Here is a 23,559-nt window from a genome sequence, read left to right as displayed (position 1 = left end):
GCTTATATCTACAAAAGTTTATGCTAAAATCAAAACCAGTTAGTTTGAAAGGTGCTGCCATATTTCTTCCCCACCCTCCTTTCCTTCTTTTTGTGCTGGAGAAAAGAGTTCTGTTTCTCAGAGACGTTTCAACTTTTCAATAATGAAACAATTTTTATTAAGGATATTACATATAGCTTGGAAAAAGTTAAGGGAGACACTTTTTAGGTTATGTCCTGACAGCAAGGGCATGCAAAGAAGTGTCCTCTGTGTAAATATGATTAAAGCATGAAAAATAAAGTGTCAGATTTACACAAAAAGGGCAGAATCTTCCAACAAGGTTATTTGTCTTGCTTGCTTGACATCCAGTTTTGAATTACAGTGAGTGAGAGTGCGTGTGTGATCCCAATCCTAAGGCCTGGGCTACCTTGGACTTCCAGAAAAAGTGTATCAGGTTGCTCATTATAAGCAAGAATTTACCGTTGCAACATCACATTTATTTATTAGCCCCATTTAACTCCATGGAACTTAATTCTTCATAGGAAAAAATAAAGATGAGTATTGGATGTAGCCATATTCCAGAAAGCAGTTTGGCACTACTTTAACTGCCATGACAGTTAAAGTGTACACTACAGAATCCTGGGATTTGTAGTTTGGTGAGGTATTCAACCTGGTCTGTCAGAAAGCTCTTGTTGCATCACTAAATTGCAAAATCCAAGATTGTGTAGGGTAGAGTCATGGCAGTTAAACTATTGTCAAACTGCTTTCATTCTGCAGTGTGACTACACTCTAAGTGTCAGACATGGGCAACAATTTGCCTTAGGAAAAACTATTACAAATTATTATTTCACTGACATTGGCAGGATACAGACTGGCAAAATGTGTGCTGCCATTTTGACGTGATGGATGCTTAGCGTCAGCACATCCCGGCATCATAAAGACGTCATGAGTGTGCCATTGGCGCACTGCAACATCTTTATGGCACCACAAGAAGGACCCGCTTTTTGTGGGTCCTTTTTGCTGCGGTCTGTATAGCACCATAGTTGTGTTTGTTTGGGTCAGCCTGCAAAAAGAACCTGTGGTACAGGTTCCACAGGTTCTAGAACATGGCCACATAGCCCGAAAAACCCACAAAAAACCAACCTGTGGTACCTCTAACTGGGACTAACTGGGAGAAAGAAGTCTGTGGCATAAGTTTTTGTAGACTGGGTTTACTTCAGCAGATGCATGGAGATGCATGCATTTGATGAATTACACCCAGTCTATGAAAGTTTATGCTGCAAACTTATTTCTTCCAGTTAAGTCTCAAAGGTGCTACAAGTTCCCTTTATGTGTTATACATTAAGAGAGGGCTATGTCACTCCCCTCTACTTCATCAGCTAGCCCCTCTCTTTCATTCGTTACACACGTAGGCTGCATATGCACTGCAGAAATAATGCAGTTTGACAACACTTTAACCAGCATGGCTTAATACTGTGGAACTCTGGGATTTGTAGTTTGATGGGGTAAATATTTCACAAAGCTACAAATTCCAAATTTCCATAGCATTGAGCCATGGCAGTTATCAAGACAAATGGAATTATTTCGGCCGTGCACATTAGACCTTCCTTGCTTGCTTTTCATTTGTATGTACCATTATAGAACGTGAATTTAATCCTGAAATAACTTCTGTGAAGGATTTCAACAACAGTTAGAATAACCAAGCCCTTTGTCAAAGAGAGGACAACAACAGAAAGAAACAAACAGACAGACAGACAAACGGGAAGAGAAAAAAAACGAGCCACATTGTAAGATATGTTCCAACTTCCTCCCTGGATCATTTGCATTTTATTCTCCATTTCTGTTAGTTACATGGCCACTGGTTTCCACCAGGCTTGTGCATGCACCTTTTGACGTGTTCACAAAAAGGTCTACAATACATAGTTTCATATGTGGGAAAGGTCCCTACATTCAAAATACCAGGGTGACAAACAGTTTCTGGAGAAGATCTTACTGAACAGGATGGAGAGAACATAAGTTATTACACAGTACCCGGCTACAAAGCATCATAGACGTCGAATAGACTAGAACAATTTTACCACAAAAGTCACAAAAAGGTAAAGAATATCTCTCTTATGCAAAATATACATTTTTAGGATCTATTTTATATTTCCTATTTTATATTTACTGATGCTGTTTCTGTGATAATTTCAATAAAAAAACCTATAATATTTTTACTTCCAATATTTTATATTTGTCAAGACTTATAAGTTGAGGTAACAATGAGGTGAACAAAAAAAAAACGAACAAAAGAAAGAAAAAGAAAATAGTTTTTTCTAAATTTCAGGACAAAATGGTGATTGCATTTTATTTTTTCTCATTTGCAGTCACAGATTCCTTGTCCAAGTCAAAAGTAAACCAAAAATGTAGGCATGTTCACTAGTATTCATAAAAATATAGATATGGCAAACTGAGAGTGCAAAGACTTGTAGCAAAAATCCTATGCCATTAATGTTCACGCATTACAAAACTTTGCAAAAATACAGTTGTTATGAGGAAACCTATGACAGACAGCGTTTACATCACTATTGTTAAAACATGTGTGCCTTTGTATGATCCGCAGCATGAACCTACTGTAGGGACCAAGAAGAATATACAAAGAGGTGTGTCAGCATTTCTTTTTCATGGAGTCTTAGAGGTGACGGCTTTTGAGTTTAGCATCCCTTGGCATAGATGACTAATGCTGATATTCCATGCACACACATCTTATATACAGCTGACTCATCAATAGTGACTAATAATAGCGTCTGCTGACAGCAGAAGCTGGAATTGGTCCTTAATCCTCATAACAAGCTCCACTTCCATAGGAAATTAGAAGAATCTCTTCAAGGCGGCAGGTGAATATCAGGGCCCATTCAGGAGGAGCAGTCTCTTTCCAGCACAGTCCTTGGTATGGCTAAATTCCATTGTCCCTTTTTCAGCAGTCAAAAATCCATGATAAATTCGGTATAACACTGTAGCCAATAACAGCAGCACCAGATATTAATTTCTCCTCTAGAAGCTATTTGCATATTAAGTATATACAATACAGTACACTAATCTCTGTCTACCAGTGCTTTTTACCAAAACTAAATCAATATACATCTCTAAATATCAGAAATGTAAGTACTGATAAATACATTCTTATACAGGAACATTTTCACATGCAGCTCATGCTAGTTTATGTACAGACAAATATGTTACATGATCAAATCAATTTCATTTCCCAACAAAACTCAACATGGAAAATTCAGGGTTTTTTCAACAATCTCAAGGAATTTGGTTGATTTCCCCCCCTGTTTTCTAGTTCTCTAAGGTTTTTACACTGTTGGGTGTTTTTCCTCACCAGCCCAAAACATCCTACTTGTGACTGCATTCATGATGTTGCATAAACAAAGCTGTCTTGTTTCATTGTAAAGAAAAAGCCAGGGTAGGGAATAAAGTCTGAATACAAGAATGAATGCAGATTGGTAAGGAGTGGGATTGAAGCAGCAACCCTACTGAAATGATAAAACCACTACTGAATCCAACATTTGGGGAAAATGTCGAAAAAGTGCCCACTAAAAAGATATACAGTTATTCTTGAGATATGCATAGATACATATATCAAAAAAGTGAGGGAAGGAAGGAAATGCTTTTAGCAGCTAATCTTATATGAAGAGAGCATTTCTAAAGAAGGCAACTGTGCTTAATGGAGACAGATGAAAAATTCAGACTGGTAGCCAGACAGGCAGGCAAGCAGACGGAAACAACACACAGGACAAAGCATTTTAAGGAAAATAAAAAACACTGATAGCAAAAAAAAGTGTGAAAGCTTTGGAGTTAAGAGGTTTGAGGCTGGTCAACAACCCATCTGGAAAAATATTGCTCTCCTACAGCTCTAACAAAATGAAGTGAAATAAACAAAAAAGAAGGCCTTCAAAAGACTTCTTGCTTTCACTGAGCACTCTGCCTCTGAAAATGTTGAAGAACCCTGGAGGAGAGATAGGACCAAGCAGCACTTGCTACCTTAAAACTGCAACCCTGGATGCTGTTTACCTTTCTTTCATGTTTTGTGCCTTCCCCAAGCCATTAAGAAAGAGATCTGGCCTCTGCTTGCGTGTAACCAGTAATGACAACCTCTTTGCAGTTATCTGTGTGCAAACAACCGGAAACATTCAGAACTCTGATACATTAATCCAGTACTAAACTTAATCAATCAAGAAGTAACATTATTGAAAAAGCAAGTTAAAAATAAATCAAAGAGATCTAAAGAAAGGAAAAGAAACACAAGAAACAACCCAATCCCACATGCACACCTGTTGACCATTGCTCTTATTTCAGTGAGATGATGCAATGAAGGGAGAAGGAAAAAAACACCGCAAACCCACAAAATCCTGAGCCATCTGGGGTCCTGGTAAATTTGCAAGACGGATTTCAGATGATGGAGACAGGATGGTCCATGCAAATGATCAAACTGAAGTCACATTGTATGCAATCAAGACAAAATTCCAGACATCTTCAGAATGGGTTAGAGTCACAAGAAATGAAGGTCCAATGAAGTGATTGTCAAGTGGAAGCACACTGGTTTAAAAATATATCCCTGAAAATAGACTTTTTTATTTATACTGGCCAGTGAAGTCCATTATCTGTCCTTTTATTGCTGTTTAGGACAAAAGCAGATAAGAGGGGGAAACACTACTTTAGAACGAGTTTGTAGGCAAAACTGAGGTCTTCAGCTACTCAAGTAGCATTACTTGCTACTGATGGTTATATCACATAATGATTTATACTTGTTTTAGTGGTATCTACAGTTAATGCTATACTTTTTCCATTGGGTGATAAACAGCACTCCACTTATAGTTATGTAGCTGATTGATGCCATCTGTTTTACAAGATAGATGGAATGGGAGATCGAGAGCGCCTTAGAGGACAAGGTGAGCTGTAGGGTGATGTTACTGGAGACAGTCTCAGGGCATTGCCTGCCATGCCAGCTATGTTGTTTAAACTTCTGGATTTTTCATAGCCTTTCATGAGAAAATGCACAGACATCAGTTGAATTCAACCATAAAATAGACAAACAATACAATGCAACATTCACACACTCTTTGGGTTCTAAAAGGATAGCATTCTCAGACTGTTTCTAAGAACAGACAGAAAGCTTAAGTGGTGCTACTCTTATCAGTGAGATTAAAAGATTTGCTTCATTTTTTTTTAAGGCCAATAGCCTCTAATATATATTCAGAACAAGTCCACTGGTTTCAGCAAAGTTACACTGACAGAACATAGAGAATGTGTTGGCTCTTCTGTAGTGCAATTCTGTAGGATAGAGGAAGACTGAGGAAGAAACATTTGAGTGTGTGTGTGTGTGTGTGTCAAGGCTATTTTTTTTAATACTTTAAACTGCAAGATATTGCTTGCCTAATTGCCTAATTGTATTTCCTAATCACAGAGACAAATAATTTAAATATATATTGTTAAAAAGCTCCATCTCCAGAAGAGTTTCTATTAGGCGTCTGATAGTCTGTATCTAATGCTACTTAATGTGATATATTTGCAATACTGAAGTGATTTGCAATTCATTACAATGTATGATTTATTCCTAGCTTTTCAGCAATCAACATAACATCTTTTGCAAAATCTGTCTAACTGGTACTAATGAAAGAAACACAGTATGACTATTTATAAGACTAAAATAACTAGAATGTACATATTTGTTGTTGTTAACTGCCATCAAGTCAATTTTGACTCATGACAACCCTAAGAATGAGAGACCCTATCATCAACAGCTCTGGTCTGGTCTTGCAGACTCAGACATGGCTTCCTTGATTGAGTCTATCCAGACTAAATGTGTCAAACAGCTATTGAGCAGCAGCAGTTGAGTAGGTGACACTGGTGGAGACAAGAGCAGTGACACCATAGCTAACACATGTTAGTATTGCAAAGAGGGAGGCACCGGTAATCCTCCTGTTGAAAATCTTACCATGGAAATCCTATGATGTACATATTTACATGTTATTAAACAATACTGAACAGCATGGAATACTGCTCCTACATAAGTTCACTTGTTAGGTGCTGCAGTTCCAAAAAAACATTTCAGGTTTCATAAACCATGTTTAATGAAGCCAGAAATCAGAAAGCATCAAGGCCGAATGCTCCTCCTTCCACTCTGTAGCATGGTAATCCTGGCTTATGAGCCTTATTTATTAACTAAGATCCTAGGTTAAGATGTACCCAGTAAGTCTTGCTTAATACAGGTTAATACACTCCTTCACAGTGAAGGAAGGGCAGTGTAATGGAGGAGTATGCAACTTTATCCCTTACAGCAGTAGAGCATGTAAATTGGGCGACTGTGAAACATCACTTCTGTCCAGAGGGAAGGGGTGGGTCCATTACTTTACAGCAATGAATCCATGCTTGGTTCTGCAGAAACTATTCCAGGTATCATAAGAGCTATCCAAGGTTCTGAAACTTCTAGGTAATGAAACTTATTCACAGGTACTGGTATACAGGATTACAGCTACATATTTAGTCTACAATTCTGCACACACCTACTATGAAATAAGTCCCACTGAAGTCAGTGGGGCTTGCTTTTGAGTACATTTATATAGAAATATAACATGTCACCATTTGTAACTGAAAATGTACACTGATGACACCACTACCTCAACTGAAGATGTACATGAATAACACTGAAGACGTGCACTGATAACATCACTGCCTCAATCTCTACCAACGAGTGAAGTCTCAAAGATATCCATAAGACTTCTGCACACAAAAAGGCTATGTTTCAGAGATGTTGTCTAGAAAGAGATGAGGCAGAAACTCACACTGTCTCAGCAAACATTTCTCAAAAATGGGGCCAGCCCACTTGGAGCATGTAGGAGTGTGTAAAATTGCCCTTACAACAGCTGTATGTAAACCAGTTTTTCTACAAAAAACACAAACTATGGGTGACATATATACTCACCCATGTGGGCTCACACCCTATGCTCACATCCTGATTAGGTCAAGGCCTAACAATGCGGATATATGGGTGCTTATAGGCATAGGTTTGCCATTGAACTTTCCATGGTTAGCCAGAAGAAGAAAAAACAGATGTAACACAGGAGCAATACTCTGCTTTGTAGAGCAGAGCCACACTGAGCCTCATGGCTTACAGCATCAAATCCTTTTCTTTCAATTTAAACACTTTCCGAAATATGTATCTTAGTATCTTGTCTTGTATCTGGACTTTATCAAATCAGGGTTTGGGCAATTAGATGCAGATCTCATGCTTGACTGTGCCATCTTCTTCAGAAACAGCACTAAATTACACTAATGGGCTATTAACGGATTTTAAGATATCCGAAAGCAATTTCTAAAGAAATTGTTATGAAAGTGATTGAATGACCATGATCAAAATTATAGTACATATATCTTCATGCAGGACAGACAAATGAAATCACAAATGGAACAGCTATCAGAAACAACAGTGATATAGTTCTCAGTGTACTGATGGACTGTTGTTTTTTTAATAGGAAGCAAAAAGGGAGGTAATAAACAAAGGGAGATACAGTTTTTCCTATAGAACATCTGTTCATGACTGTTTCATTCCAGGCTATTTATTTAGATGAACAGTGCTGAATGAACTTTTATAGTCTAATGAAAGAGTCCATACCTTTCCTGATCCCTCCATCAGTAGCACACGCGTAATCACCTGCTGTCAGTAGGAAACATGTTCCCCCTCTTCTGTTTTTTGTCTCTGGTACTAGAGCGTCTGATTGGTGGGAGCCTTTCCACAGGTGACAGTGGCTGCTCACTTTCTGTACTGTCTTCACCTGATAACACTGGTTAAAGCACCATGCCCATTTATATCATGTAGCCAGCGAGGAAATGAAACATCACAAACAACTTGCCTGATACCCTATTACTCAAGTATAGAAGAGAAAGAGAGACAGAGAAAGAGATGGAGCTGCTGGGTCATGATATAGGGGTGGGGTGGCAGTTCATCATTAATTACTAGACAAATGTAGCACACTTGCAAATCTGTATTATGCAAAGAAGAAGAAGAAAATATTTTTGTTAATGTCTGCTGTTGTAGATGCTGCCATGTTTAATGTTACATTACATTTATTGCCTTAAACGTTCAGTATTTAAAAAGATGTTCTAAATTTGTGGCCAGAGATGACAATGGCAATGATGACAGCAACCATGATGAGGATAACTACAATCATCACCAGCACCACCATGAGTGGGGAAGGTAAATAATAACTCTTTAATTCCAGACTGTGTGTGAATTTGCACTACTAAGAATACATTTCACAGGTCAAAAAATGGCACTAAACTGCAGCCCTACGACAGCATGGCTAATGATGAGGAATTCTGGGAGTTGCAGTTCAACAACTTCTGGAGGTCTACATAATTAGTATACTCAGTGTTAAGTATACTAACGCATTAGAGCCTTACGCACCTTATAAGGGATGAGCCAAGACATTCTGCTCCTTGAGGAAAAGGTCAAGGGAACAAATTCTCCCTTCCATGTATAAAACCCAATCAGGCATGGCTTAGGTCTAGACTGTCTGAAAGACTGTATCTCCTATGAATCTGCAAGGATCCTAACATCTATGGGGGAAGGCTTTCTCATGGTCCCACCACCATCGCAGGCTCACTTGGTGAGGACACAAGAGAAAGCCTTCTCAGTGGCTGCTCCTAACCCTCTGGAAATGCCCTTCCATGTGAGGCTAGCCTGTCTCCTCGCTGCTTTCATTTTGCAAACAGTCAAAGGGATTTTTATTGAGGCAGACTTTCAGTATATAATCATGTCAGGGAAGCTTTCATAAAGGGTATGTGAATTAGATATGTTATAACTTTTCTATGTTTTATATCATTTTATACTTTTTTGCTAGATGATTTTAACTGTTTTTTGTTTTGTTTTATTTTTTACTGTAAAACATTTAAATCATTTTATCAGCAAACTGCCTTGGATCCCTTTTTGGAATAAAGACAGCAGAGAAATGAAGTAATTAAATAAAATAAATTCAAGAATTCTTTTAATACTTAATTTGAGGACAGCAGGCAAACATAAGGGACACAGGGCAGTAATGTGGGACACAATTCTGTCCTCCATTGACTTCCCATTTCTCTTTGCACTCCAATATCTGCCCTACTGGAGGCTGGCCTGATTAGAGATTATAAAACACCAATCCCAATGTGTCCCATGAGCCATGAAAATGACCTGCTAGGAGTTTAATAATGCCTCCATTTTTTCACCTTTTGTGACTGCAAACACAGATTTGATGGGACATCATGAATGGTTTATGGGCTGCATTTGTCTTGGGGACAGATTTGCTTTACATTAGTATATAAATGGCTTTTCTAGTTTGTCCCATTACATTGCATATTTAGATATTAGCCACACAGCCTAATCCCATTTGGTCTGTGTGGCTCTGTGTGTATTTAATTTCACCCTTAGCTACCCCATTCACTGCAATGGGGACTTTTTTCCTTAAGTAAAATCCAGAGTAGAATCATAGGAGATAACAATGGGCTAAAGTTTCCCCTCTCACGCTAGGGGCCCAAACTGGATTATTCTCTATGCCAGCTATTTTATAAACTTGATTTAAAGATAAATCTCATTCTGTTTTAATACTGTAATAATTTAATTCCTTTTTAATGTACTTTTTTCTATGTTTTTAATTCTACTATTTTTAATGTTGTGAAGCCACTCTGAGTCCCAGTTCTGGGAACGAGCAGGATACAAATAATAATAATAATAATAATAATAATAATAATAGCAGCATGATGTGTTACTTGGTCTTCACCCATCAAAAGGCAAATTTATCCATCTAAAGGCTCACTATAGTAGAAAAAAACTATTCAGACTTGCTTTAAAGCAGCGGATATTTATTAAAATATCTACTCACTCTTTAAAAATATTCCCATATGGGTTAACTGGCTTATTATTATTTTTTAAAAGTGGCTCCTCATCATAATATTTTAACATTTCAAAACTCAAGAACCATTTTAAAGACAACTACAAGGACTCTCTTGTAGAATATAAAAGCATAGTTTTAAAAAATACACATTTGATAGATCATATAATCTAACACCTGGAGATATATCTTCAGACTCACTATTTCTTCACCTGCCAACTCCTAAAAAGGGCTTGAATAAAGACAGAAAATTGACGGTTATCATTATTTTAGCATGTACCATCAAAGCACTGAAGAAATAAATATATATTATCCGCTGAACAGAATCTGTTTCAAGATTTTTTTCCCTTTCTTACATTTTCAAATTTAGCATTTTAAAACAAATGCAAAGACCCCCACCCTATACCTAAACTCTGCATAAGCACTAACAATTGGCTGTTTCCCGGGAAATACATGGTTTTGAAATGGATAACATTTTAACTTGGTAGCAGTGGAATCATAAGAATAAGATAATAGGTTTTCTTTTTCTTTTCTTTTTTTCTGTAAAGGACAAATCATTGGAACTGGCAGTGAAAGACTTTTGGGGTCTCTCTCTCTCTCTCTCTCTCCAACATTAGCACTTCAATATTTTTAGAAGTTTTGCCACTCACTGAAGTAATTTATAATTTAAGATAACGATCCCATTGACACTTAGCTGAGAGAAAATTCAATTGATCTCAATGGGGCTTGTTTCTATGTAGATATGTATACAATTGCACTATTAATCTAATTATGAAAAACTTCTAAACCTAAAGCTCTAGGGCATGAATCTAATCGCTCATTTCAACAAGAGCAGACCCCCTCAGTGAATGGGATTTCCATAATTCCTGAGATACCATTCAGCAGTTGATTCAGAGGACCTCATCCAGTTGGGCTAGCATTTGGATTTAGACTTGGGTTAACTCCTGTTAATGTCATTACATCTAGCCTACAAATCACTCATACTGTACTGTACTTTAGTATTATGGCCTGGCAACCCAATTTCTGGACAGACAGAAGCAAAGGCCACCGGCTTTTCTGGGGCAAAAATAAAACAAAAACAAGACCCTGTACAAGGTAGGTGGCTGAAATATGGCAACACTGTTTAAAATTCCTCAGATCACAATGTTGTAAAATGCTTGCTTTTTAGGTCTAATTCTGGGTAAATTCTGAATCAAATCTGGTGAATTAAAATGACACATCTGCCTGGAGTAGGGTTAGGATTCCTGAAGTATCCTAACTTGGAAATTGCTCCAGATGAAGTGACTTATTGGTCTTCCACACAGCAGAAATAAAGCAGTTTGACACCACTTAAACTATCATAGTTCAATCTGGTGGTGTGATTTGGTGAGATATTCAGCCTGGTCTGTCGGAGAGCTCTGATGCCTCACCACACTACAAATTCCAGGATTCTAGTTCATGACAGTTACAGTGGTGTCAAACTGCTTTATTTCTGCAGTATGGATACACACTTGCTTCCAAATAATTAAGCCTGGCCTTAACTGTAATTTAATCAGAGCTTGGGAAAGTTGTTCTGGACGACAGCACCCAGAATCTCCCATTCAGCATAATGCCTGAAGAATTCTGGATGCTATAGTCCAAAAAAGTAACTTTTTCAAGTTTAAGATTTCATGAGCAGCACTTTTTCCTAAGATCAGGGATAATAGTGTTAATTGTGAAGGAAAAGTAAACAACACATAAGAAAAGCTTTAAAGGCTGCTGCCATTACAGAATCAGCAAATGTTATTTCAAACACAAAACAAGAATTACACTCTGATGTTCCAGGCCAGGCACACTGCATTCTAATCCAGAAAAAGAAATGCTGTTCTTGCAATCTATAGACCACACATCTGTTATGAATTGCACTGAATGCAAGCCTAAATTAACCATCCATGTTTAGATGAATGCTTATTTTGCTTCTACTATTTCACGCCACTATGTGGCAGAGGCAAAGCAGACAAAGAGACAACACCACACAAAACAGCATGAACTTCAACGAATGGAAGCACAACTGTACAGTCACAACCATGCAAGCAACAAAACAAAACATCTATACAATTCAAAAGGCAAAAGAAAGAGTAGTTGCCACCAATAAAGCAAAATAATAAAGAGAAAGAAAAATTAAAAGCAGTTCAGCATTCACAATATAAGCTAGCAAACACTACAGATCCAGCAATGAACAGACCTGGGAACATTATTCTTATGCTTCAATTACTTAGTCATCTACTAGACTGATATAGATGAACAGTGAGTGAGGGGAGAGTTTATGTGATCTATCTCCTCTAGCTAAAGAAATATTAAATGTTTTCTGATGCCTTGTACTGCCATACATACCAGACATGCATTTGGGATTGTGTCCTACCTGACTTATTGTGTTCCATCAGTCGATTGTCTTTTCCCAGACAGACATCCCCCTGTGTGCTATTGCAGGCCATGTTCAAGTCTGTCTTGCAAAATATAGGGGAGCTTGCCTGAGGAGCAGGTGGGATATGCTTCTTTCTCTTTCTAGGAAGCTTCTGTTTTGCCATAGCGAGAGAATAGTACATTCCGAAATTGTTGACAATAACAGGCACAGGCATGGCTATGGTAAGCACCCCAGCTAAAGCACACAGCGCACCCACTAGCATGCCTGACCATGTCTTTGGATACATGTCTCCATACCCAAGAGTGGTCATTGTGACCACAGCCCACCAGAAACCAATAGGGATGTTCTTGAACTCTGTGTGCTCACTAGCTGATGGGTCATTGGGTCTGGCACCTATTCGTTCCGCATAATAGATCATGGTGGCAAATATCAACACTCCTAATGCCAAAAATATTATCAGGAGAAGAAATTCATTGGTGCTGGCTCGGAGCGTGTGACCCAGTACCCTGAGGCCGACAAAATGTCGGGTGAGCTTGAAGATTCGCAGGATTCTCACAAACCTCACCACCCTGAGGAACCCAAGGACATCCTTAGCAGCTTTGGAGGAGAGCCCACTGAGGCCCACTTCAAGATAGAAGGGCAAAATTGCCACAAAGTCAATGATATTTAAGAGGTTCTTGATGAATTCAAGTTTGTTGGGCGAAAAAACAACACGGACTAAAAATTCAAAAGTAAACCACACCACGCAGACTCCTTCAACGTATGTCAGAGCAGGATCCGTCTCTATTTCATACTGTAGAACCACCTCGCTACCATTGACGGTTGGCTCTGTTTTGTTCTTGATGGTGTTGAATGCTTCATGGGTTTCCAGGCAAAAGGTTGTGATTGAAAGTAGAATGAAGAATAAAGAGGCAAAAGCAATGAACTGCAGAGAGGGGAAAAAAGGAAGAAATGTCACAACTAGGTAGTAAAAAATTAAAAACAAGGGGGAAATGTAACAACATCATATAGCTTATTACCAAAACACTCAAGTCAATTTTCACTAAAACATATAGTAAGATTTTGCTTCATGGTATCCATGAGCTCTCATGAAACTGACAATTTCAATACAGAAAATCAATGAGAAGGGGACAAATGGTTGGTAAACAACAACTTGAACAAAAGGAATTTACTAGTTATTTGTTGTTCACAAAAGATGAGGTATTCTCTCCACAAACACACATTATCAATGCTACAATGTAAAAATTCCTTATACTTCAAAAATGGTATATTTCTTAGTTATCCTCTGCTCAAATAATAAATGGTTGAATTCATCACAATAAGATTTCACTCAAATTATCCAGTGTGGCCTTCAATGGTATTTATCTAGCCCTTTGAGTCCCTGCTCCCCGGGCCATAGATGTTAATGAAAAACCCAGTAATTATGCTGTGAAACAATGTGTGTGGCTCATCTCTTACACACTGTTTCTTTGAGGCTGCCTGACATACTGCCAGCAACATAATTCCATGAGGAATCATGCGCATGCTCCTTCCTTACCTGTTTCCCACCATAATCCCTGGGATTTGTGCCCCAGCTCCAGCATCAGCACTAATTTTGTTAGCAAGGGAAGAGCACAACCCCCCTAAGGGTCCCTGGGTGACAAATACCCTTATCCAAGCCCAAGAGGCTGCCTACCCATGATTTAAATTGAGATAAATAATGAATCACATTCAAACATACTTGGATTTCTAATGCTTCACAAATTCTCACCAATCTGTTTTTAAAAATTCACTTTTTTAGCAGATTAGATTATAAACAGTAAAGATTGCTTGACACTGATACATACTAGAGAAATTAAACAACATATTTTCTACTTTAAATCAAGACACATGTCCTTTTTAGGTCATTGTTGAGATGCTACAATGAAGGTTTAAACTAAAGCAGACAGTCTTTTTCTAAACTCATTAGCATGCACTCCACTGAATGCCAAGGATGTGTCTCAGAATTAAAGATGTAAATAAAATATGTAAAACATTACCACTTTGAAAATGCCAATAAAGCGGGGAAATGGTTGGCATCAAAACTCAAGAAAGAGAAAGGGAAAAAAACCAATAATAAAACAAAATAATAACAGCTGCTGGAAATGCAAAGATACAATAGGAACTATGTATCATATGTGGTGGCGATGTGATAGAACAAAAACATACTGGAAAATCATACATAAGGTGATGCAAGAAACATTACAAAAATTATTCCATTTCAACCTGAGTTATTTTTGTTAAACATAATGGACACCACGCAAGGAGAGTTTAGCCAGGATGAGAAAAATGTTACTCTGTTTATGATAACAGCAGCTCGCATGTTATATGCTAAATACTGGAAAACTAATGTAATACCTTCTGTAGGAGAGTGGAAAGTTAAAGTAAATGATTTTGCAATTATGGATAGGCTATGTATATCGCAGGGAATGCAACTCAACAATATGAAGGAAAGTGGGGGAAATTAGAAAAACTTTGGTGCTAATAGAATTATTTGCTTGCCTATATTTTTAAAGAAATGTTTGAGTGAGTATATGTACATATAATTAATTACATATTTATCAATTTGCTTGATCACCTTTTTTGTTTGTTTGTCTGTTTTGTTTTGTTTTTTAATATACATAAACTAATAAAATATTTTTAAAAGAATTAAAGATGTAATTCCTCACTAAGTTTCTTCTCAAAAGAAGTAACAAGAAATATTAGCAATTTTCTTCCCACAGCAAGAAAGTCTTCAAAAACCACACAGTTTTCAAATCCTATTCACAATTTGAGGATTAATCTATATAAAATTTGAATGTGGTTGCTTTGCACAGAAAACAGAAGTTTCTATGTAGGAAACAACAGTTTTTGTGCAGAAAACAATATTCCTGTTTAGAGATATTGTTTTCTGCACATTGTACATGCAGATTTTGTGCAGAATAAGCCCCAAACAACAAAGATTGTAATCTGTCCGGGATTCTTCTGGTCAAGGCTTCTGGACATTCAAAAATGTGGTTTGGACAATTTTTGAATGTTCTTCCCATCCCTACCCAGAATATCTGATACAAGTGTGCTTTTACTCCTCTCCCCACAGAATAACTGCAACTCACTCTCCCTTTCTATAGCTGATATGAGAAGGAACAGCTTCCAGGGATCATATCCAAAGATAATCTAAAGGCTCAGTTCTCTGTCTTAGTTTATTTCATTTTGTTGTTCCATGGATCCTGAGAAACTCTACTAAGCTCTATTCAATCTGCAATTTGCATGTTGGTGAAGATCTCAGCCAACCATGGGTATTATCACTAAAACAATAAGCACAAGCTTCCTATTGCTTGTGTCTGGAGCTATAAGATATTGTATGCCTCCAGGTATTAGGGAGTGACATGCCTTTTCCACTGCATTTATTCTTTTAATATCACACTCCTGCAAGTGTTTGTTCTTTTTAATAATTATTATTCTCCTTGTTCTAAAGGTTCTGGCAGGCAGGGTTGTGGTCTGCCTATATATAAAATGGAACTGACATTCTCGTCTTCTGGACAAACAACATGAGAATAAAAGGGTAAGTCAGGCAATACAATACAGGCATCCTTTCATTCCCTTGTCAGAGGGGGAAAGTGGAATATGATTGTCCTGGCAAAAGTTATCTTGCATACAGAGACAAATTTAGTAAATTTACTCCAGGGTTTGACAATTAGCCTTAATCCACTAAAAACAGACTAAAACTTGTATAATGGAAAGTTAATTATCTAGACCATGAAAAATATGCAGGCGTGATTATTTATTGCAAGTTATTGCACATTTATGCAGACATCTATTCTGCAAAAGCCAGAGGGTGTTAAAAGTTTAATGACACCAGGTTGGCAGGACAGATTGCTGTAACCCTTGCACACTCCAGAGTTAAACTTCAATCAAAAAAGCAAAACAGAGACTTGTTCTTTTTAAAAGTCTGGCAGAAAATTAAGTACTTCAGTCATGGAAGTTGTAAAATTTGTATATGTTGTATTTAAACTATGCAAGATGTGTACCAATAAGATTTGATATTTCTATACAATATTTCATAGGATACATTTATCTCTGTTTCCAGGGTGACTAGATGTCATAACTACAAGTGCGGGGTGGGGGGGACAAGGAGCCACAAAATGGAGGACATTCAAGAAAAATGTAGGACATTACAAAATAAAACCTAGAAGCACTAATATAATTGTAAATTCATGCTTCTTGGTCATGCTCAAAAAGGCAGACATTTTGAAACGTCTCTTGAAAAGAAGGTTGAAATGTAGGACATGTCCTGGAATAGGAAGACATCTGGTCACCCTGCCTGCATCTTCAAACACATTTTTGACATTTTATTTTAATTGTTCCAAAATGCAGAGCTAAATTTAGCTTGCCAAAGCTGTTATCACAAAGGGCACAGAGAACAGATAATCAGTGTAAAATCCACAAAACAATATTAGCAATTGCATTTTTTAAACCTCCCCAAATCTGCTCAGAACATTGCTAATTTTTATAGTCATACAGCGCAATCAAAAGTACAAATAGAAGCCATTGTTAGCAAATGCTGAAATAGAAATCAAAACCCTTAATTCTCACCCAAGGGTCTTTAGAGCTTAGAATGAAAAGAGCCTCTTACTCCCTAATAAACTCAGGCCATTGTTCTCCTGCAATAATAACACTGAACTCAGCATCTATAAGGTCCCTTACTAAGGCAGAAACTAACAGACATTGTGTTAAATCTAAGCCAAAGCAGATGGGAATCTCAAAGTCAGGTCAGCAAGAAAATAGAAAGAAAACAAATGTGAAAGTCATTTAATTATTAGTAATTTCTTATTATTGTTACCTATTATTAGCTAGTCACCAGTGGAACTACCTTTTCATGGTGGTGAGTATTGCTGTGAGGCAAGAGGCTATTTTGCTGGCATCAGTGTTGCTGGTAGGGTTTCCCATGTCAGACAAGCTTTGGCTGAGGACCAGAGTAAAGCTGCCAAAGATCTATTGGGCAGCAACAGCAATGGAGGGCAACTCTGGCTTAAAGATTGGCAGTGGCACCATAGCTAACAGTTGTTAGTACTGCACAGAGGGAGGCACTGTAAACCTCCTTTTGAAGATCTTTTATCACAATATGATGAGACAATCCAAAATGAAACAAGAGATAGTGCCAGAAGATGAAACATCAGTAGACAACTACGAGATATGCTATGGCTAATGGGGCAACTAGACTCAAGATAAAAGGATGTTCAACTTTTATCATGCTCCAAGGTGAAAGGAAAGTTCAAAGCCACACAGTACCTATTATAAGAACAAAGGTCTAATCTGCACTAAAGAAATAATACAGTTTGACACCATTTTAACTGATGTAACTCAATGCTATAGAAGCCTATAGTATGTAGTTTGTTGTGGCACAAGAGTTCTCTGACACTGAAGGTAAATATCTCACAGAACTATAAATTCCAGCATTCCATAGCATTGAGCGTTGGCAGTTGCAGCAGTGGCAAACTGTATTATTTCTGCAGTGCAGATTAGACCACAGTAAAGCAAGAAATGCAACATACAAATATTGCAATACTTGGAGTGAGTGAGCTAAAGTGGATAGGTATTAGACATTTTAGTCAATGTTTTGTTTTACTCAGTAAATGAAAATGTAAGAAGAAATGTGGCATTTATAGTGAGGAGAGATGTAGCAAAAACAGTCAAAGGTCTAGCTGAATCATGTCAATGAGACTTCAGGGAAAATACATCATTATAACCATAGTACAAGTTTATTCTCCAACTACAGAGGCAAAAGAAGAAGAAATTGAAAGAATATAAGCTGGAGTTCAGGAGGAAATTGATCACACACCAAAACAGGGTTTTGTGTAAATCATAGGCAATTAGAATGCAAAAATAGGAAACAGAATGGAAATAAAATTGTAGAAAAATTCTTGAAGCAAACCAAGAAGTGATTGTATACATGACCATCACCTGATGACCAATATAGAAATCAAACAGACTATATAATTGGAGCAGAAAATATAGAAGATCTATTATTTCTGCAAAAACAAGACTAGGAACAGATTATGGCACAGACCATGAAATTCTAAAATCAAAAATTAGAGTAAAACTGAAGAAGAATATTAAAACAACCATCATGTCAAAATACAACCTGAAGAATATCCCCATATAATATAAGAAATGTAAAAAATAGACTTGCATTATTACGCCTCATTGTTGCATTGTGCAAAACCTACGGCACTATATAAATAAATAAACTACAACAATAATTGACCAGGAGCCAGATGAACTCTCTACTAAAGTCAGGGGCATTGTCACAGAGGAATGCAAAAAGAAAATAATAATTACTGAAGCCAAGACTAGGAGTTGGAAGGGTAGCTATCAATGACCTAGACAAGTTCCTCAAGTAAAAAGATATATCATTAAGTAATAAAGTTGGGATTGTCTATGGCCCTCTCCATACGGGCCTTTTAGCACGTAAGGAATATGTGCTAGGGTTGCCTTAGGATGTCTCTTACAGACGCCCCGCAACCCTAGCACATATTCTGTATGTTAAAATGGTGGCGCCCTGTACAGATGGGCACCGCCATTTTGATGTTATGGCCGTGCCGCGTCCAAAGGGTGCGGCACAAACGTGACGTACTCGCACCGCTGCAGGGTGCTTGTGCCGCCCTTTCAGCGGCACCGGAAGGAGCTCCAAAATGGAGCTCCTTCCTGGGGAGCGCCTCATTCTCGCAGCCACCAAATGGCTGTGGGAATGAAGCCAGGGGGGAAGGCCCCTTTCTCTCCCAGAAGCAGCTCCCTAGGGTGTCCTGGGGCTCCCTGGGGTATCCTGGGGCATTTTGCTGCTTCCCCGAGGCCAGGAAAAGTGGCGGATTGGGGCCTCCAGGGCTGCCACTGTGGCTGCTCAGATCCCGATCCAGCTGGGATTACGGTGCCTGCAAGCTGCCCCAAAGGGGCAGTCTGTATCCCACCTATATTTCCCATGTCTATGTATGGTCGTGAAAGATGGACAGTGAAGAAAGCTGATAGGAAGAAAATCAACTCATTAGAAATGTAGTGCTGGAGAAGAGTTCTAAGAATTCTATGGACAGACAAATAAATGGATCCCAGAGCAAATCAAGCCTGAACTCTCCCTAGAAGCCAAAAAAAAAAAACCCAACCCTAAATTGAGATAGCCATATGTGAAGTCAAAGGCTTTCACAGCTGGCATCCATAGTTTTCTGTGGGTTTTTCAGGCTGTATGGTTGCATTCTGGAAGAATTTATTCCTGACATTTCACCTGCAATGCTGGCTGGCATCTTCAGAGAGTGGTGGCAGGGAAATGTGTGGAGTATATATACCTGTGGGACCCTTGTTTGGCAGGAAGTGTTTTTTTGTTTGTGTTTTTACACGTTAATAGTGGAGTTAGTTTGTGTATTGTACTGTGTTGAATGGCACAGCCTGGAGGTATATTGTGTGGAGGATATGCAAGGGGGATTTGTGTCTATTTAATAGGTAATCCATTGTCTGCAAGAAAAACCCTTGAGCCTGGGTAGTGTTTATTTGCTTGTCTTGACTCTTGATTTTGGTGTTTGGTGTTTGGCCAGACACTCATACTTTGGCCATATCATGAGAAAGCAAGACTTACTAGAAAAGACAATAATGGTTGGTAATGTAGAAGGCACTAGGAAAAGAGAAAGACGTGACGTACAGATGGGTAGATTCAATCAAGGAAGCCACGGCCCTGAGTTTGCAAGACCTGAGAAGAGCTATTGAAGATGATGTCTCTCTTGCATAGGGTTGACATAGGTCAAGGTCAAATTGGTGGCAGTTAATAACAGCATTTTTATTTTAAATATACAAGGTTATCACTGCAGAACAAGAAACTATAAAATGGTATTTAGAACCACCAGAAGAGTGCTTTCTGAGGATACCCATGTAAGCAGATTCCACACATTTTCTGAAGTTGATGTGGATTCAAATGTGTATTTTATCACCTATGTAAACTAATTTCTGTAGAAAGTTCCACAAATCACAGGCTGATTCAGTGGCTGTGGAATAACATTATTATAACTACATAATTACAATGTGCACCACCACCCCAACATACACTTCAAAGTTGCAATACTGAGAGACACTTTCACCAGCAACTCTGCTAACATAAGCCAATATCCAGCCAATCACAATGCAGAAAGGCCCTACAGTGATGCATGGTAGGCATCAATAAATGCAAAGTAATGGCAAAGATGTCACAATGACATCATAAAACCTAGCTGGTTCAAAAGATTCAGTCTTTGGGAACTTGGATGGGATGGGAGAGTCATTACAAGTCTGGACAGACTTTACCAGATCATGTACAGTTGACTAATGATCTCACTCAGCATAATACAGCACACTGTATTCCCTGCTCTAAATATTGAGCTGAAACTGAAAACCATACATGTTCCTTACCTAACAGCATCATACAACCGGATGCCTTTTAAAGACCTGATTAGGGCCAAAGCTAAGTATGTTTCCTATACCATTTTTTATTGAAAGTTCACAGTACATCTGTTGCTCTTGTAAAAGACGTTCACAGGAGAAAAAAAAGAGATCAGCATCAAAAACAAAAATAACTGAGCATCCTGTTCCACAGTCTCCCTAATTTCATCCAGAGAACACAGGAAAGAAAAGAAGGCAATAACAATGGTATATTCCTAAGTTTGGTAACAGAACGGTCGATAACATTGAAATCTTATCCAAATTCAGCATATGGGGACAGAGGAAAGGAAAGCAGAGATAACTTATTGATAAAAACAAATATATGCATGGTGTTCTTGAGCCCTTCATTTTGACATCATACAAGAAAGATCATATGAATTGATACCAAGGTAACAAAATAAGAAACGTCTTTCTCTTTGTGTCTTGCAATTGATTTCAAGAATGCTTTTGCATATTGCAGATGCATTTTTGAGACAATCCTTGCAACCTTTTGTCTTTCAGCATATGTGTTCTCTGTGGATCAGCCAGTTGTATATCTCTTCTCTATCTGAGGGCCAGAACAGACCGGCAAAAAAAGCCAGCTTCCAGGTAGCTTGGGGGTATGGCATACACACGACGAACACCCCCAAGCTGGCAGGAAGCCTCTGTGAAGCCACCTGGCCATTTACACAACAGCAGCTTTTCAGCACTCTAGAGGCATAGCATTTAGATGCCACATGTCACAGGAGTGCCAGAAAGCCACAGCAGTGGCAGAAAAGGTGCCTTTTTTTCTGGTGCAAAAAAGAGTGGCATTTTGCCCCTTCTTTTTGCACCAGAAAACTGCCAGATCAGGGCTGCGGCGCGTGGTTGCCACGGCCTTGATCCAGCGATCAAAGGCCATCTGTTTCGGCCCAAAGTCTTGGAAATGGCAATGAGTGACAGAACAGTAATGACGAAGGTATTAATGAACATTGCTTTTTATCCTTTAAAACTTCCCTCCCCTATAGTGCTTTTCCCATTTGAAAGAAAAAATACTTAGGCGGGTTACAGACCGCCATGAAAGTACGCGCACAGCGCGTACTAGGGTTAGGAAGGGGCGGTGCTTCCGCACCCCCCAACCCTAGTCCGTGCTCCGTGCGTACAAAATGGTGGCGGCCGTTCCACACGGCTGCCGCCATGATGACGTGATGAACGCGCCGCCTCCAAACGAGGCGGAGTGGACGTGATGCCATCACTCCGCGTGAGGGCGCTTAATGCGCCCTTTGCGCACAGCAGGAAGGAGCTCCATTTTGGAGCTCCTTCCTGGTTTGCATCGCTGGGCACAGCCTTCAGATGGCTGCGCCCAGCAACGCAAGGGAGAAAGGGGCCGCGGGGTGTCCTTGGGGCTTTAAGCCCCAAGGACACCCCTTTCCAGGCTGCTGGGAAGCGGGCTTTTGCTGCTTCCCCACAGTCTGCAAAGCAGCGGATCGGGGCCTCGGAGGCTGCCGGTCTGGCAGCTGAGGCCCCGATACACTGGGGAAAGGCGCGCCTACAGGCCGCCCCAAAGGGGCAGTCTGTTACGCGCCATTGATTTCATTTGTATTCTCTTTCAGCAGGATGAAAGCTTCAGAGGTGATTTTGAGCAAGGGGGGAAAAAGAAAGTAAAGCAATCTTTTCCCACATGCACTTCTTGCCCCTTCAGTTGCAGGCTACAGAGGGGAATTTTCACTTTAAAAACAATCATGGAGAGAGAAATAAACAATTAGCTACATGGAATAATTTAAACAATCATAAGAATGCAAAAGAAAAGTTGAAAGGCCACTGATTTATAGCCACCAAAACAAGTCAGTACATGTGGATTTAAAACTCCAATTCAGCTACAGCCTGAGAAGGCTGTAAGACTGCAGCCTCATGTGCTCTTCTAAAGCATCTAGAACTTAAGCAACTCACATTGTTTTCATGCAGGGCCAAGTCACAATCAATATGTTCAATAAATTTTGAGGTGTGTAGCCTGGAATTGCAATAATCTCCCAGGGAACACCAGAGAGAAAATGAAAATAACATCTGTAAGCACTAAAATTACTCCCACTGAGGATGAAGAAGGCGGAGTCCATTTCCGATTTTGTGTTGATTACATGTTATGTTGAAATTGCAGCCGTTTCAATTGAAACAGCAGACTGAAATATGATGGCTTTGATAAGAATGATAATAAGGATGCTTTAGTCCTCTTATTGTTTTTCTTTTTTCTTTATCTTATTCATCAACTGTGATACTGCTTATCTATCTCTCCCCATCTGTTTCTGTTCTGAAAAATGTGAGTCCTCAAGTATGAGTCACCCATTTCTATCTACGCAATTCAGCATCCAGCCACAGGTGAAGATGGCACAGCTGTTTGCCCATTGTTCATGTGGACCCACCCATCATCTTTTCCATTCAAGCTACAAATGATAATACTCCATAATAGCAACAGATAATGTGCATTTATCTTCACAGGCATGATCCAGAATCCAGTGACTTCTCTGCCTACTCCATGAATCAAATGAGAATTATGCTATTATATTCGAGTTGCAAGGCCAAGGTATAGGAACATACCTAAGGTCAAATGGTGATGTAATAGCTCAGCTGAGACTTGTACTAAAACCTTTGTGAGTTACACTTCACCTTCTTAACCACTACATACATTACACCCAATGAACACCCGTCCTATATACGATGCAAGGCTAGGACTTAATGATGTCTTAAAAACACTTAAATGGTAAACAGGACCTTGAATTGATTATTCTTTAGCTGCAGTACTGTGTTCAATGATATTTGTAAAACGTTATTGTGATATTTAATAATAATAATAATAATAATAATAATAATAATAATAATAAT

The 23,559-nt window shown here is 38.7% G+C and overlaps 1 protein-coding gene across 1 annotated transcript in view; it reads right to left on the bottom strand.

Annotated features, from left to right (window-relative positions):
* Positions 1 to 2,887: 2,887 nt before the first annotated feature.
* The window catches only part of KCNC2 (potassium voltage-gated channel subfamily C member 2), a 130,069-nt gene continuing 109,397 nt past the window's right edge, over positions 2,888 to 23,559 (bottom strand). Inside the window, 5 exon segments of the mRNA XM_042470382.1 lie at positions 2,888 to 2,972; positions 4,036 to 4,130; positions 7,637 to 7,715; positions 7,717 to 7,805; positions 12,271 to 13,198. Of these exon segments, the coding sequence (XP_042326316.1) occupies positions 4,069 to 4,130; positions 7,637 to 7,715; positions 7,717 to 7,805; positions 12,271 to 13,198 (1,158 nt within the window). The 3' untranslated portion in view covers positions 2,888 to 2,972; positions 4,036 to 4,068.

This window comes from Sceloporus undulatus, chromosome 5 (genome assembly GCF_019175285.1).
Source record: "Sceloporus undulatus isolate JIND9_A2432 ecotype Alabama chromosome 5, SceUnd_v1.1, whole genome shotgun sequence".
Lineage (NCBI taxonomy): Eukaryota > Metazoa > Chordata > Lepidosauria > Squamata > Phrynosomatidae > Sceloporus > Sceloporus undulatus.
The sequence above is the reverse complement of the archived record's forward strand: the minus strand, read 5'-3'. Positions and strand labels throughout refer to the sequence as shown.